The following is a 16250-nucleotide window of genomic DNA, read 5'->3' on the forward strand; positions in this document are numbered from 1 at the left end:
TCTTCAGTCACATTGGCATCTCAGACCAGGTCCTCAACTGGTTTCAGGGGTTCCTACAAAATAGATTATACAAGGTATTCAAGAATAACTCTTTCTCTTACTGCTGGGACAACACCTGTGGGGTCCCGCAGGGCTCCCCCCTATCCCCCATCCTATTCAACATATACCTAGCCTCCCTAGGTAAACTCTTACACAATCTAAATCTCAAATTCTTCATTTATGCAGACGATATCACAATAGCCATCCCACTAACCAACTTTTCACAAGAACTACTCGACCACATCACAAACATTCTCAACCAGATAGAACTCTGGATGCTTTCATTCAGACTGAAATTAAACCCCGACAAATCAAAATTTTTCCTAGCCTCCCCCAAAGATAAAATCAAGGAAACCACAATTCAACTAAAAGGAATGACCTTCCCCCTCGATCCGACCATAAAAATTCTGGGAGTCACGCTGGACAAAAACCTATCCCTAGAAAACCATACCGACCTCATCGTTAGGAAAAGCTTCTCGGTCCTTTGGAAACTTCGCACCATAAAAAAATACTTCAATGACACTGCATTCCGCCTACTTGTACAATCCTCCATCCTCAGCATTCTCGACTACTGCAATATCATCTTCCTTAACGCCACAAAGAAAACTACCAGGAGACTAAAAATAATCCAAAATACCGCAGTGCGCCTCATCTTTGGCCTAAAGAAATGGGAACATGTCACCCCTTTCTACCACCAACTACACTGGCTACCACTTGAATCTAGAGTTCTTTTTAAATTCGCATGCTTCTGCTACAAATTGGTTAATGGTTCTTCTCCAAGTTACATAAATACCCACTTTAACCTTTATTGCAACAACAGGACATCACGCAGAATTCAACTGTTCGCCTTCCCTTCGCCAAAACACTGTCCTCTCAAAAGATTCCTCGATAGAACTTTCGCCTTCCAAGCAGCCAAGTCGAACCCATGGCTAGCCCAGATGATACTCGAGGCCCCCACTTACCTTGCCTTCAGAAAACTACTAAAAACTTACCTATTCAGCAAACACAACCCTTAATATTCCCTTCACCTCACATAACACTTGCCCCACCCCTGCCCCCTTCCTCCTTCACCAGACCCTCCCTTTTTTCCCACTCTCTACTTCCCTTGTCTAGTTCGATCAAAGCTGCAATTTCTGTTAAATTGTTGTAAATCTTCCCCTCATTGCAGACTGTTGTAAATCGCTGTAATTCCATTGCTGACTGCTGTAAATCGTTGTAATTTATCGTAAATCTGCTTGTAATTTCGTTGTAAATCTGCTTGTCAATGCAGGTCATTTGCTAATTGATGTAAACTGCCTAGAACTCGCTGGGTATGGCGGTATATAAGAATAAAGAATAATAATAATAATATTTTACGTTTAAGTAGTGTTTCCATGAGTTTACACACTATCGATGTGAGGCTCACTGGTCTGTAATTCGCAGCCTCTGCTCTGCAACCCTTTTTGTGCAGAGGAACGACGTTAGCTGTTTTCCATGGCTAACATAAGAACATAAGAAGTTGCCTCCGCTGGGTCAGACCCTAAGTCCATCGTGCCCAGCAGTCCGCACCCGCGGCGGCCCATGACATTTTATCCTTCTATCCATACTCTGTCTAAAACCTATCTCTACCTCTATCTGTATCCTTCAATCCCCCTACCGTTTAGGAATTTATCCAATCCTTCCTTGAACCCCCGTAGTGTACTCTGTCCTATCACAACCTCCGGAAGCGCATTCCAGGTGTCCACTACCCTCTGTGTAAAAAAGAACTTCCTAGCATTGGTTCTAAAATTGTCCCCTTTCAGCTTCTCTGAGTGCCCACTTGTGCTTGTGGTTCCCAATAATCTGAAGAATCTGTCCCTTTCCACCCTCTCTATGCCCTTCATGATCTTGAAAGTCTATCATGTCTCCTCTGAGTCTCCTCTTTTCAAGGGAGAAGAGCACCAGCCTTCCCAACTTGTCTGCGTATGAAAGGTTTTCCATACCTTTTATCATTTTCGTCGCTCTTCTCTGGACCCTTTCAAGTATCGCCATGTCCTTCTTGAGGTACGGTGACCAATACTGGACACAGTACTCCAGATGCGGGCGCACCATCGCACGATACAGCGGCATGATGACTTCCTTCGTCCTGGTTGTAATGCCCTTCTTAATAATACCCAACATTCTGTTTGCTTTCTTGGAGGCTGCTGCACATTGTGCCGTTGGTTTCATTGTAGTATCTACCAGCACACCCAAGTCTTTTTCAAGGTTACTATCCCCTAGCACTGATTCCCCCATTTTGTAGCTGAACATCGGTTTTTTTTTCCCTGTGGTATGTTCATGGGACTTTAAGACTGAATTGGAACGTTATTAACTCATTCTGCAGACTCAATCGTATTTTTGCCCTGTCCTGAAAATGAGGGGCAACAAGGCTTTGGGTGGTTCATGGGATCAAAGTGATCACTAGATTGGCTTATATCTCCAAGAACCTCAATTCCTAAAGGTCTTAAGTCACATTAAACTAGGGTAGTGCTGCTCAATCTTTTTCCATCTGTGACCCCAGGTTTGTAGCTGCAGCATTGCTTGCAACCCTGCCAAAGCACATCATATTGATGTGCCTATGTAATGCATATCCAGGTCACGACTCCAAATGCAGCATGTATGACCTCATTATAATCATAACTTAGGAAACGCTTTACTAGGACATAGCCTGCTTCTTGGACAGAACACAGATTAATTCATCAAAAGCTCTGAAGAATAATCTGATCCTTTCTGCATAATTTCATGAGTTTGGTTGTCCAGCCTGTAATGCTTCAGATAGACATTGCCTTTGGGGCAAAACCACTGTGAGCAGGTTTGTCAACATCCCACTCTCCGTAAGGTATATCCCATACTGCTGGGCTTGTCTCATATGATAAGAAAGGAGAAATTAGATCTTATTGCTAAATTTCTTTTCTCGAGTCTCTCCAGAACCAGTCCAGAATCTTTAGCCTCTGAACTTATCTATATGTTGTGAGGGCATTCTGGCTCAATTCCCTACTTCTGTATTGTTTTCTGTTAAGAGCTCAGCACCCAGATTCTGTTGCTGGTTAAATTACCAAGATGTTCAAAGTTTGTGAGGTGTGAAGTTTTGGGGATTGTTGTTTGGTACAAGAATACCGGCACAGTGCAGACAGCATGAGACCTTTTATAAGATGATGATATCAGGCCATTTGTTTGTCTCCATTTGCTGGTAGGGGAGCATAAGCCCACTGGTCTGATGAACCCAAGATAAGAAAATTAGCAAGTAAGACCTAATTTCTCCTTTCCTGCAGACGTTCCTTGCCAACCAAAAAGGTACCTACGACCCTAAAGACCTTATGATAACAATGTTATGAATACTTTAGGGAATTTGGGGATTACCATTGTTTACACCCTCCACACAGTGCTTTTATCAAGAAACCAATACAAATAAATACATTCATTATGTTGACTTTGATTAGCAATAATGTTTAGATTATATCTAGAAGTACCTGCATAAGGTATTCAGCAATATACTCTGGTTTTAGGCAGTTTACCCCTTGTTCAGCCGCCTCTGCCACATTAACTCTGGCATTATTTGGTTTCAATTTACTGAAGTCAGCAAAAAGGTGGGTGGTTTCTTTAAAGAGTGATGTGTGATGGCCTAGAAGCACCTATAAAAGGAAATAAACAATAACCTTAAAGCTTTCAATATTAGTCTAAAATCCTTAGTACCTTAACAAGTTTTTTTTTATTAAACAACTCAATAATACTAAGTTGCAGGCAGCAGTCCAGCAGCGAGAAGAGTGCTTATCCAGTCTTTTGCATTGTATGATTTATCTCCTAGTTGGCAAGATATATATGATTGATGCAAAGAGGACCTAGCTCTCAGAGAATGTGTCTGTTCTCCTGAGACTAAATTAGCAGACTTAAAGGAGCTGTGAGAGACAGGGAGTTACATAGCGGAGGACCTAGGGATGTTGTTGAGAAGCCGCACCTACAGTCTGATAGCCCCTGTGCTGCTTTGGAGAAGGGAGGTCTCCTGAAAGGAAAGTATCACCCTATTAAAGTAGGAAATAATCCAGTAGCCATGACCTGCCCACCAGGGGATGCAATATCCTCTCAAACTGAGGATATGTCTCCAGGGGCTTCTTTCTAGGAAGAAGGGTTAGGACAACTGTTGTAGTTGGTGATTCAATCATTAGGCATGTAGATAGCTGGTTACATGCCTGTCTTGTGTAAAGCTGACGGACATCATGCATCACCTACAAAAGATTTTAGATAGTTCTGGGGAAGAGCAAGCTGTCGTGGTACATGTGGGTACCAATTACATTAGAAAATGTGGGAGGGAGGTTCTGGAAGCAAATTTAAATTTTAGGTAGAAAGTGAAATTCAGATCCTCCAGGGTAGCATTTGCAGAAACGCTCCCCATTCCATGTACAGGACCCAAGAGGCAGGAAGAGCTCCAAACTTTCAATGTACAGTTGAGACGATGGTACAGGGATGAGGGATTTTCGCTTATGATCATAAGTTTACATATCCTTGGCAGATATGTACCATTTGAGGAAAATATGAGTGATCCTTCAAAAACACCATTCTTTAAATTTAGGAATATTGGTCAGGTGAAGCTATTTATCATCACAGAATTGTGCATGTTCTTAACTGAACTCACACAAATTGCCCTGATCAAAAGTATAAATCCCCTTGAATGTTTGGGCTGATAATATACACTCAAGATGACACACAAAGATTGAGATTAATTTCTGTGTATAGTCAATAAGACCAGGATTCTCTAAATAGTGCCGATATCGGCAGCCACCTAAAAAGTGGCCGCCGATCACGTGTCAGTCACACAACGGTGCCATGTAGAGAAATGCACCTCTGGGAAAGATAGGCGCTGGAAATGCAGGCCAGAGTTTTCAAGGCCTACATTTCTGGCACATATCTTTGCCATTAATCATACCTATGTAGGTGCTTTACTGCACCTAATGCCACTTCCAGCATTAGCCACAATTATAGCGGCATTAGGTGCGATTCTGGTACCTTTTGTTTAGGTGCTAGTAGGCACTTTAAATTTAATGTTGCTTGCTGTTTCAAACGGCATTTCCCAGTTAACTTAGGGTGTCTACTGATGCCTAAGCTTAGGAACCATCTATAGAATTTCCCTTTAAGTTTCTTAGCTCTGAAGAAACTCTTATTCATTTTATCCAAGGCTGCACTGATTTTGCTGGTTATTGAAGCAGGGGAAAAGTGAAAGAACAGTAAAAAGATCTGCGAGCAGTAGTAGTTCAACTTTATAAATCAGGAGAAGGATAATAAAAACATATCCAAAGATTTGAAAATGCCAATCAGTGGACAAGAAGAAATTAAGTTCTTACCTGCTAATTTTCTTTCTTTTAGTCCCTCCAGACCGGCACAGAACGAATGCATTTACGTTTGTTTGCCAGCAGGTGGAGACTGAGACACATTGACTTTTGGCAGTAGTACAAGTGGGCTAAGCAGGTCCATCTACAATCAGTCTGACGAATAGCCAAGTAGAAACTAACTAGGCTGTTCAAGAAAACATACCCACTTCACTTTCAAGGTGCATTCGCGAAGGGGAACCCTGCATGCTGGCACCCAAAGCCAATGTGGATTCCCCCTCAGAGTGGCTGGAGCACTTCGCACATATGCCAGCCGCATCCACTGCTTGGCAAACACACAAAACACACTTCTGCTTTTTAAAAGTGCTGAGACCAACGCACAGAACTGCCAGTTAGAAAAAAGGAAAGCAATTAAACCAATTCAAAGCTTCCTTTAGACCGACTGCTTCAGGCCTTTTTTTTTAATTCCCACAGCAAACAGCTGTAAAGGATAAGCGAGCAGATCCCACAGGTTCTCAAAGCTGTAGTTTGTGCCTGAAGGGTGGCCAAACGTATAGTTGAGGCTCCTCTAAAGAAATACAATTTGGGGAGGTGGGGGAAATAGGGAGGGTCTTGACCCTTCAAATGTGGCATCCCCAAGGTCAGACAGACCTCCGAAAGGATCCCCCAAGCTCTGTCCGGACAGCAAAAAGGGTCAAGAAAAAAGGTCACTAATCAGATCCAACAGGCCCTAACTATCAAAGGGAAAGTCTACACAGGCTTACCACCTCCACCTGCTGGCCTGCTGGAGACTGAGAACAGACCAATTGTAGATGGGACTGCACTGCCAAAAGTCAATGTGTCTCAGTCTCCACCTGCTGGCAGAGGAGCATAAACCCATCCTTTCTGTACAGTCTGGAAGGACACTAAAGAATTACGGGTTCTGTTAATACCAAGCCATGGTCAGGTGAACCAGAAAATATTTCAGACACAACTTCCAGGAAACTTTGTAGGGATGCAAATCTCCTCCCTCCTTCCCAAGCAACTTCTACTGAAATATTGGCTTCTCTGAAACAAGGTGGCGTGGCCGTTTCAGCATGCCCAATAAGGAGATATTTGAATAAAAATGGGCTTCATGGTAGAGTTGCTAGAAAAAAATGCTATGAAACAGCCCGCTTACCATATGCCAAACAATACCTAGAGAAGACTCAAAACTTCTGGAAAAAATAATTTGGAGTGATGAGATCAAAATTGAACTTTATATTCATGCTATGTTTGGAAAGGAGTCAACAAGTCGTATGAAGAGAAGCACACCATCCCTACTATGGAGAATGAAGGTCAATCTCTGCTCTTTTTTTTAGGGGGGGTTACAAGCTTATACAGCGGCACAAGGAATTTAGTTAAAATTGATTGCAGGATGAATGCATCTTATCAGAAAATACTAGAGAAGAATTTGCATTCATCAGCCAGGAAGCAGTACATGGGGCGGACATGGACTTTGCAACATGATAATGATCTGAAACATAAGGCCAAGTTGACCCTTCAGTGACTGCAGCAAGAAAAAAAGTGAAGGTTCTAGAGAGGCCAACACAGTCTCCTGACTTCAACATCATTGAGCCACTTTGGGGAGGACTCAAACATGCAGATCTGGAGGCTTTTTGCTAAGAAAAATGGGCAGCTTTTTCCACATCAGAAAAGACTGTAAGCCTTCACTGATGCAAAAGAGAGCAATAAATTATATTACGAACTAAGTGGTCCTTTTATTAAGCTGCGCTAGCGGGATTAGCGTGTCGGACATTTCATCATGTGCTAACTCCCGCGGCCAGCTAAAAAACTAATGCCTGCTCAATGCAGGTGTTAGCGGCTAGCGCGGCAGGTGGTTTAATGCACGGTATTATGCGTTAAACACCTACCGCAGCTTGATAAAAGGATCCCTAAGGGTATGCAAACTTTTGAACAGCACAATTTTATTATTTCCTTTATTATCATTTAATTTGAAACATTAAAAATAAAATAAATGTGTTTTGTCTGATCACAACTGTAGATTTGTTAGGAACTGAGCAATATTACATTACATTACTGATTTATATTCCGCCTCAACCTTGCAGTTCTTGAAAAGAGAGAGCCTATTTGAAAGGATGGACTCCACCTTAACTGGGATAAAACTAGGCTACTGGCGCTAATGTTTAAAAAGGAGATAGAGGAGCTTTTAAACCAAAATAGAGGGAAAGCTGACAGTCACCTAGGAGCTCATGGTTCAGTGTGGAATATACTTGAATTATACTGTTGAAACAGGACATTTAGTGAATCCCAATAGAGGTTTCAATAATGGTAAAAGACATTAAGGAGTGTTTAAGAGCAGAGCAGATAAAAGGATGCAAATTATCCCTATCAACTTCTAAGCAGCTTGAATATGAAAGGAAAAGGCACAATTTGAAGTAACTGGATGACGTAACCCACATGTGAAAATATTATGCTTGCTTGTCCTTGGAGAACATAAAACTATGTTTGACTTAAGGATTTCTCAATGGATCCCTATCTGCTCTAGTTGTTAAAACACATGTGGACTGTGAAAAATTGTAGGAAGATCTTAGGAAACTGGAATACTGAGCATGTAAATGGAGAATGAAATTTAATATGGACAAATGCAAAGTAATGCATATAGAGAAAAATAATCCAAATCAGTTACCAGATGCTAGGGTCCAACTTAAGAGTCTGTACTCATAAAAAAGATCTAGGTGTTATTGTAGACCATATGCTGAAATCTTCTACTCAAGTGTGCAGCAATAGGAATTATTAGGAAAGGGATGGTAAATAAGACCTCTGTTTCGCTCCATGGTGCAATCTCACTTTTAAGTATTGCGTTCAGTTCTGGTTGCCATATCTCAAAAAAAGATACAGTGGAATTAGAAAACGCTGAAAGAAGAGTGATCAAAATAATAAAGGGGATGAGACGCCTCTCGTTTGAGGAATGGCTGAAGAGTGATCAAAATAATAAAGGGGATGAGACGCCTCTCGTTTGAGGAATGGCTAAAGAGGTTAGATCTCTTCAGCTTGGGAAGATACAATTAAGGCCTACAGAATCCTAAGTGGTGCAGAACAGGTAAAAGTTAATCTTTTTTTTCTCTTTCAAGAAGTACAAAGGCTAGGGAACACTCAATGAGACTCTTGAATAAACTTGACGGGCTGAAGTTACGACCCAAAGTGGTGAACTGGATTAGAAACTGGTTGACAGACAGAAGCCAGAGGGTGGTAGATAATGGAATTTACTCAGAGGAAGGAATGGTGAGCAGTGGAATGCCTCAAGGACTGGTGCTGGGGCTTTGGTGCTGTTCAATATATTTGTAAGCAACACTGCCAAAGGGTTAGAAGGTAAAGATTGCCTTTTTATGGATGATACCAAGATTTGTAACAGAGTAGACACCAAAGAGGGAGTGAAAAGCATGATATAGGATCTGCAAAAGTTAGAGGAATGGTCTAATATCCGGCAACAAAAATTCAGTGCAAAAAAGTACAGAGTAATGCATTTGGGGATTAGAAATCAGAAGGAACCATAGGTGCTGGGAGGTGAGAAGCTGATATGCATGGATGGGAACAGGGATCTTGGGGTGATAGTGTCCAAAGATCTAAAGGCAAAGAAACAGTGTGACAAGGCGATGGCTTTTGCCAGAAGGATGCAAGGCTGTATAGAGAGACATAACCAGCAGACGAAAGGAAGTGTTGATCCTCTGTACAAGTTGTTGGTGAGGCCCCACATAGTATTGTGTTCAGTTTTGGAGCCTGTATCTGGCTAAGCTTTCTTGAGCCGGGGCACAGCTCGAGGCACCCTTCTGCCAGGTCCAGCAGCACCTCTTTTCCCTTTCCTTTCCCTGCCCCCTGTCCAGCAGCACCTCTTCCTCTCCCCATGTCCAGCAGTACCCCATCTCCCTTCATCCTCCCCCTTCCCAGCAGTACCCGTTCTCCCTTCCCTCCTCCCCTACCAAGCAGTACTTCTCCTGTCTAGCGGCAGTTTAGTGTGCTTTTAACTTGGCCACAGAGCTGCCGCAAGGATTAATTTAGACACAGTTTTCATCAACATCCTCGTTGCCTTTGCTAGGCCGGCCCATTAAAGATCTCGATGCCAGAGGATGTGGTAACAGCAGTTAGTGTACCTGGTTTAAAAAAATGTTTGGACTAGTTCTTGGAGAAGTCCACAGTCTGCTATTGAGACAGACATGGAGGAAACCACTGCTTGGCCCTGGGTTCAATAGCATGGAATGTTGTTACTATTTGGGTTCCTGCCAGGTTACTTGGACCTGGATTAGCTACTGTTGAATGCAGGATACTGGGCTAGATGGACCATTGGTCTGGCCCAGTATGGTTATTCTTATATTCTTATATACATTTGCAAATCTACCTTGCTTTCCTCAGATATGATGTACTGAAAAAAAGAGACAATTTTGACACATATCAAAAAGAATGAAATGCAAGACATGTTTTACTGGTTTGTGACATATGCATAAAGATTTATTTTCATATGATGTAAAACTAGAATACCTGTGCTCCACCTGACTGCAGGAGGCGTTTGAATCCTGCTTCTTTGGTTTGGTCAACATTTAAAACCACTTTCCAGCCACTAAATGCTCCCTGCAAAGAAACCAAACACACAAAAACTATTCAGCTGAAAACAAAAATCATAACAGAGAAAGAGAAAAATGAAGGCAGAGAAAAGACCATATGGCATATCTAGTCTGCCTATCTCTTCCTCTCCCTTAGAGATCCAGTGTACTTATCCCAAGCTTTCTTGAATTCAGATACATTTTTTGTTTTCACCGGCTCCACTAGGACTCCCTTCAATTCATTCACTACCTTTTCTGTGAAAAAGTATTTTCTTTTTTATTTAAAAATTTATATACCACCTATACTCTAAGTGGTTTCCAATAATAATGTATCAAACAGCTCATTATGAACTTCAACAGGCACTACAGAAGATACTGGTATCTTAGGGTTGTGATTGCCTCTACATATAGGCATAAGAACATAACATAAGAACATAAGCATTGCCTCTGCCGGGTCAGACCAGGGGTCCATCGTGCCCGGCAGTCCGCTCCCGTGGCGGCCCTCCAGGTCCATGACCTGAAAATGTTCCCTACCTAACCTAAAAAGTCCATACCCTATTTGTTCAGTGTCCTGTGAGGTAAACCTCTATCTGTACCCCTTTATTCCCTTCGCTTCCAGGAAGTCATCCAGTCCCTTTTTGAACCCCAGAATTGTACTCTGGCTTATCACCTCTCCAGGAAGCGCGTTCCAGGTGTCTACCACCCGTTGAGTGAAGAAGAACTTTCTTGCATTCGTTTTGAATCTGTCTCCTCTCAGTCTTTCTGAGTGACCTCTTGTTTTAGTTGCCCCTGCTAGTCTAAAGAATCTTCCCCTCTCCACCTTCTCTATGCCTTTCATGATTTTATAAGTCTGTATCATGTCCCCTCTCAGTCTCCGCTTTTCCAGGGTAAAGAGCCCCAGCCTGTCTAACCGTTTGGCATATGAGAGGTTCTCCATACCCTTTATCATCTAAGGGATCCCTGCCAACATGGATTCACTAGGGGCAGGTCATGCCAATCCAATCTTATCAGCTTCTTTGATTGGGTGACAGGAAAGCTAGACTCGGGAGAGTCTCTGGACATAGTGTACTTGGATTTCAGTAAAGCTTTTGACAGTGTCCCACACCGTAGACTATTAAACAAGATGAAATCGATGGGGTTAGGTGAGAAACTAACTGCATGGGTCAATGATTGGCTGAGTGGAAGACTTCAGAGGGTGATGGTCAACGCCACCCTCTCTGAGACTTCGGAGGTGACCAGCGGAGTGCCACAGGGCTCAGTCCTGGGACCATCCCTTTTCAACATATTCATAAGGGACTTGACCCGAGGGCTTCAGGGTAAAGTAGCACTGTTTGCCGACGATGCCAAACTGTGTAATACAGTAAGCGAAAGCAATCTCAAGGATAGCATGACGCATGATCTGATCACGTTGGAAAACTGGTCCTTGATATGGCAGCTGGGCTTCAATGCTAAGAAGTGTAAGGTCATGCATCTCGGCAGCAGAAATCCATGCAGAACATACACCTTGAATGGAGAAACACTAGCTAGGACTTCAGAAGAACGGGACTTGGGAGTAATCATCAGTGCAGACATGAAGGCTGCCAAACAAGTAGAGAAGGCCTCATCCAAGGCAAGGCAAATGATGGGATGTATCAATAGAAGCTTCGTTAGCCGCAAACCTGAAGTCATAATGCCACTTTACAGAACCATGGTGAGACCTCATCTGGAATACTGTGTGCAATTCTGGAGGCCACATTACCGTAAAGATGTGCTTCGAACTGAGTCGGTCCAGCGGATGGCCACTAGGATGGTCTCCGGACTCAAGGGTCTCTCATACGAAGAAAGACTGGGCAAATTGCAGCTCTATACTCTAGAGGAGCGCAGGGAAAGGGGTGACATGATAGAGACATTTAAGTACGTCACAGGTCGTGTCGAGGTGGAAAATGACATATTCTTTCCCAAGGGACCCTCGGTCACAAGGGGGCACCCGCTCAAACTCAGAGGAGGGAAATTTAGTGGTGACACCAGGAAGTATTTCTTCACAGAAAGGGTGGTGGATCAGTGGAACAAACTTCCGGAGCAGGTGATCAGAGCCACCAGCGTGCTCGACTTTAAGAATAAATGGGACATCCACGTGGGATCCCTGCGAGGGTCGAGTTAAGGAGCTGGGTCATTAGCACTCGGACTTAATGGGGTGGGTCAGTAGAGTGGGCAGACTTGGTGGGCTGTAGCCCTTTTCTGCCGTCATCTTTCTATGTTTCTATGTTGCTCTCCTCTGGACCCTCTCGAGTATTGCCATGTCCTTCTTGAGGTTTGGCGACCAGTATTGGACGCAGTATTCCAGATGTGGGCGCACCATTGCTCGATACAGTGGCAGGATAACTTCCTTCGTTCTGGTAGTGATACCCTTTTTGATAATGCCCAGCATTCTGCTCGCTTTTTTTGAGGTCGCTGCACATTGTGCCTCCGGCTTCATTGTGTTATCTACCAATATCCCCAAATCTTTTTCTTGGTTGCCTTCCCCGAGTACCCTCCCTCCCATCATATAGCTGTACCTGGAGTTCCCCTTCCCTATGTGCAAGACCTTACATTTCTCCACATTGAAGCTCATCTGCCATTTTTTTGCCCACTCACTCAGTTTGTTCAGGTCGCTCTGCAGGTCTTTGCATTCCTCAACAGTTCTGACCGTTCTGGAGAGTTTTGTGTCATCCGCGAACTTGATAACTTCACACTTCGTTCCCGTTTCTAGATCATTAATAAATATATTGAACAGCAGTGGTCCCAGCACTGACCCCTGCGGAACACCACTTGTGACCCCCTATCCAGTCAGAGTAGTGCCCCTTTACTCCTACCCTCTGCTTCCTGTCCGCCAGCCAATTTTTGATCCATCTGTGCACGTCCCCTTCCACCCCGTGACTCCACAGTTTCTTCAGTAGGCGTTCAAGGGGCACCTTGTTGAAGGCTTTTTGGAAATCTAGATATACAATGTCTACGGGGTCACCTTGGTCCAATTGTTTACTTATCCCCTCAAAGAAATGCAGTAGATTCGTCTGGCATGATCGGCCTTTACAGAAACCATGCTGGCTTGATCTCATCAGATTATTTTTTTCTATATGCTCATTGATACCTTCCCTGATCAGTGATTCGGCCATCTTCCCCGGAACAGAGGTTAAGCTCACCGGTCTGTAGTTTCCCGGGTCGCCTCTCGATCCTTTCTTGAAGATCAGTGTAACATTCGCTATCTTCCAGTCCTCCGGGATTACCCCTGTTCTCAAGGACAGGTTGCAAATATGCCGCAGTAACTCTGCTGTTTCATCTCTGAGCTCTATCAGTATTCTCGGGTGGATCCCGTCTGGGCCCGGAGCTTTGTCAGTTTTTAATCTATCTATCTGCCTGAGAACGTCTTCGAGGCTTACCTCCATGCATGATAATTTCCCCTCTTGATCTCCCCTGAAGATTTTTTCCGGTTCTGGCACACTGGATGTGTCTTCTATTGTAAAGACCGACGAGAAGAACTCGTTTAGCCTACCAGCTACCTCTTTTTCCTCTTTCACCTCTCCCTTCCGGTCACCCTCATCCAGGGGTCCCACCTCCTCCCTCGCTGGCTGTTTCCCTTTCACAAATCGGAAAAATGGTTTGAAATTTCTTGCTTCGTTGGCCAGTCTCTCCTCATACTCTTTCTTGGCTTTCCTGACTACTCGGTGACATTGTTTTTGATACTGCCTGTGCTCTCTCCAATTTCCTTCGGTTTTGTCTTTTTTCCACTTCCGAAATGATTTTTTCTTGTCTCCTATCACTTTCTTTACTTCACTGGTTATCCATGCAGGGTCCTTCGTCTGATTCTTTTTGGATCCTTTCCTAAATCTTGGTATATATAGGTTTTGCGTCTTGTTTACTGTGTCCTTGAATAGGGACCAGGCTTGCTCCACAGTCCAAGTTTCCTTGGAGCTGTTTCTGAGCTTCTTTCTCACCATTTGTCTCATGGCATCATAGTTCCCTTTCTTGAAGTTAAACGTTGTTGCCTTGGTTCTCTTTCCCTTAGATAATCCTATTTGCACTTTGAACTGAATCATGTTGTGGTCACTGGTTCCTAGTGGTCCCATGACCTCCACTCCCTTTGCGGGTCCTTTCAGCCCATTGAGGATCAGATCCAGAATCGCTGATCCTCTCGTTGGTGCCTCGACAAGTTGTTCCATGAAGCAGTCCTGAACAGCTTCCAGGAACTCCGTTTCCCTTGCACATTTTGAATTTCCAAGACACCAGTCTATCCCAGGGTAGTTGAAATCTCCCATAACTATGGTGTTTGGGTTTTTGCATTCCCTTCTCAGCTCGGCTACCATTTCTGTATCCTCGGCTTCGGTTTGCCCAGGTGGACGGTAGAACAGTCCCATCTTTATCTCGGATCTGTTGTTTCCTGGTACTTTGACCCACAATGACTCCAGTTGGGCATTTGTCGCTGCTGTGTCCAGAGTGGATGAGTGAATGGTGTCCCTTATGTATAGTGCTATTCCTCCTCCTTTCTGGTAAGTCCTGTCTTTTCGGTAGAGTTTGTATCCTGGCAGTACTATGTCCCATTTGTTTTCCTCGTTCCACCATGTTTCCGTGATCCCTATGATGTCTAGTCTCTCCTTATTGGCCATGACTTCTAGTTCCCCCATTTTGTTCTTCAGGCTCCTTGCATTAGTATACATGCAGTTCAAGTCCTGGCATTTTCCCTTCCTCGCTATTTTCCCTTGCATTCCATTCTTCATTCTGTCCCCTTCCTGACCTGTCAACTCCTGAGTATTGTCTCTTTTGTCTTCTCTTTGTGGTAGATTCCTATTGCCTTCCCCTTGTGTCGTGTTCCTATTGTCCTCCTCTTGTTCCTTCTCATCATCCAGTCCCATTTTGACTTCCCCTTGTAGTATGTTTATCCTGTCCCCCTCTCGCTTCGTCTGACTCCCTTGATTGTTCATAGTCTGTTGCTTGCCACTTGTGTCTTCCCCGCAATCTTCCCCCTCAGTACCCTCACTGGATACTGTTTCCCGAACCGTCGATACCAGGTCGACTGTCGGCTTTCCCCTTCTACTTAGTTTAAAGCTTGCTCTATCGCTCTTCTGACGTTATTTGCTAGTTGTCTAGTTCCCGCCTTGCTCAGGTGTAGACCATCCTTCTTGAAAAGCTTGTTCTTTCCAATGTTGTCCAGTTCCTTATGAAGAGAAAACCATCTTCCTCACACCATCTTCTCATCCATGCATTAATTGATTGTAGCTCCATCTGCCTCTTCGTTTCTGCCCTCGGCACTGGCAGGATCTCTGAGAAGGCTATCCTCTGGGTCCTCATCTTCAGTTTCCTTCCTAAGATCTTGAGTCAGTGCATTCTTGATGTAGTCTTTCCTGGTGACATCATTCGTTCCGACGTGGACTATCACTGCTGTCTCTTCCGTCTCTGCTCCCACCAGGATTCTTTCAATCTTGTCAACTTGGTTTTTAACAGTTTTTTGAAATTAAAACAATCAGAGCATAGTCTCAGGTGTCCTGACAACTTATTTCAAAGGGACATCCTTGCAATGAAAAACATTCTTGATTTTGTGGTCACGTACTTCGATGGCAAATCAAATGTGTGCAAGACAAAAGCGCGCGGACAAATGCGCAAAGACAAGTGAGCGCAACGACACTGCAGGCATAGGAACCCATTTGTCTGCCGCTTATGTCTTGCGCACATCTGACTATGAACCCGTACTTCACTCCCTCTTCCATTCTTGCTATTAGTTTCATTCCACCTTCTGATTTCAAGGCTCTGTTTGATCTATAAACTTCCCACAGAGATTCAAACCAGAAAGGGGCTGATTGATACAATATCTGGTATACCAATGATAACATCTTATAGTGTACTTGTTGTTGCATAGGTAACCAATGGAGTTGTTTCAGAATAGGAGTGATGTGCACCATTCTTGGAAAGCCACTAATCAATCTAGCTGCTGAGTTCATTAGAACCTGTAAGGCCTTAAGCTTTGATTTTGTCAAGCCCAAATAGAGAGAATTGCAATAATCCAATATGGGTAGAATTAATCCTTGCACTGTTCTAAAATCATATGTTGTTAACAACAGTTTTAACCTAAATAAGGTACATAATTGTGCATATTCCCCCTGGATAGTATTCAGAATCTGTTTTCCCATGGTAAGTGCTGAATCTAAATAGATCCCCAAGATGTTCATCTATCCGAGACTCCAACATGTCTAAACTGTTCACAGCATATTTTCCCAAGTAATCTCAGTCTTGTTGACATTCAATTGCAATCCATGTTCCAATAACCATTCACACATTTTTTGCATGCATAGATTCAATCTAACCTCAC

At 43.5% G+C, this 16250-nt stretch overlaps 1 protein-coding gene across 4 annotated transcripts in view; it reads right to left on the reverse strand.

Moving 5' to 3' along the window:
• The window catches only part of TOPBP1 (DNA topoisomerase II binding protein 1), a 302005-nt gene that overhangs the window by 52749 nt on the left and 233006 nt on the right, over nucleotides 1-16250 (reverse strand). For all 4 annotated transcript variants that reach the window (XM_033929986.1, XM_033929983.1, XM_033929985.1 and 1 more), the window contains 2 exons: nucleotides 9873-9962; nucleotides 3507-3668 (listed from right to left, as the gene is read on the reverse strand). In XM_033929986.1, coding sequence (XP_033785877.1) covers nucleotides 3507-3668; nucleotides 9873-9962 — 252 coding nt within the window. The remainder of the gene's footprint in view (nucleotides 1-3506; nucleotides 3669-9872; nucleotides 9963-16250) is intronic.

The sequence above is a fragment of the Geotrypetes seraphini genome, chromosome 2 (genome assembly GCF_902459505.1).
Source record: "Geotrypetes seraphini chromosome 2, aGeoSer1.1, whole genome shotgun sequence".
Lineage (NCBI taxonomy): Eukaryota > Metazoa > Chordata > Amphibia > Gymnophiona > Dermophiidae > Geotrypetes > Geotrypetes seraphini.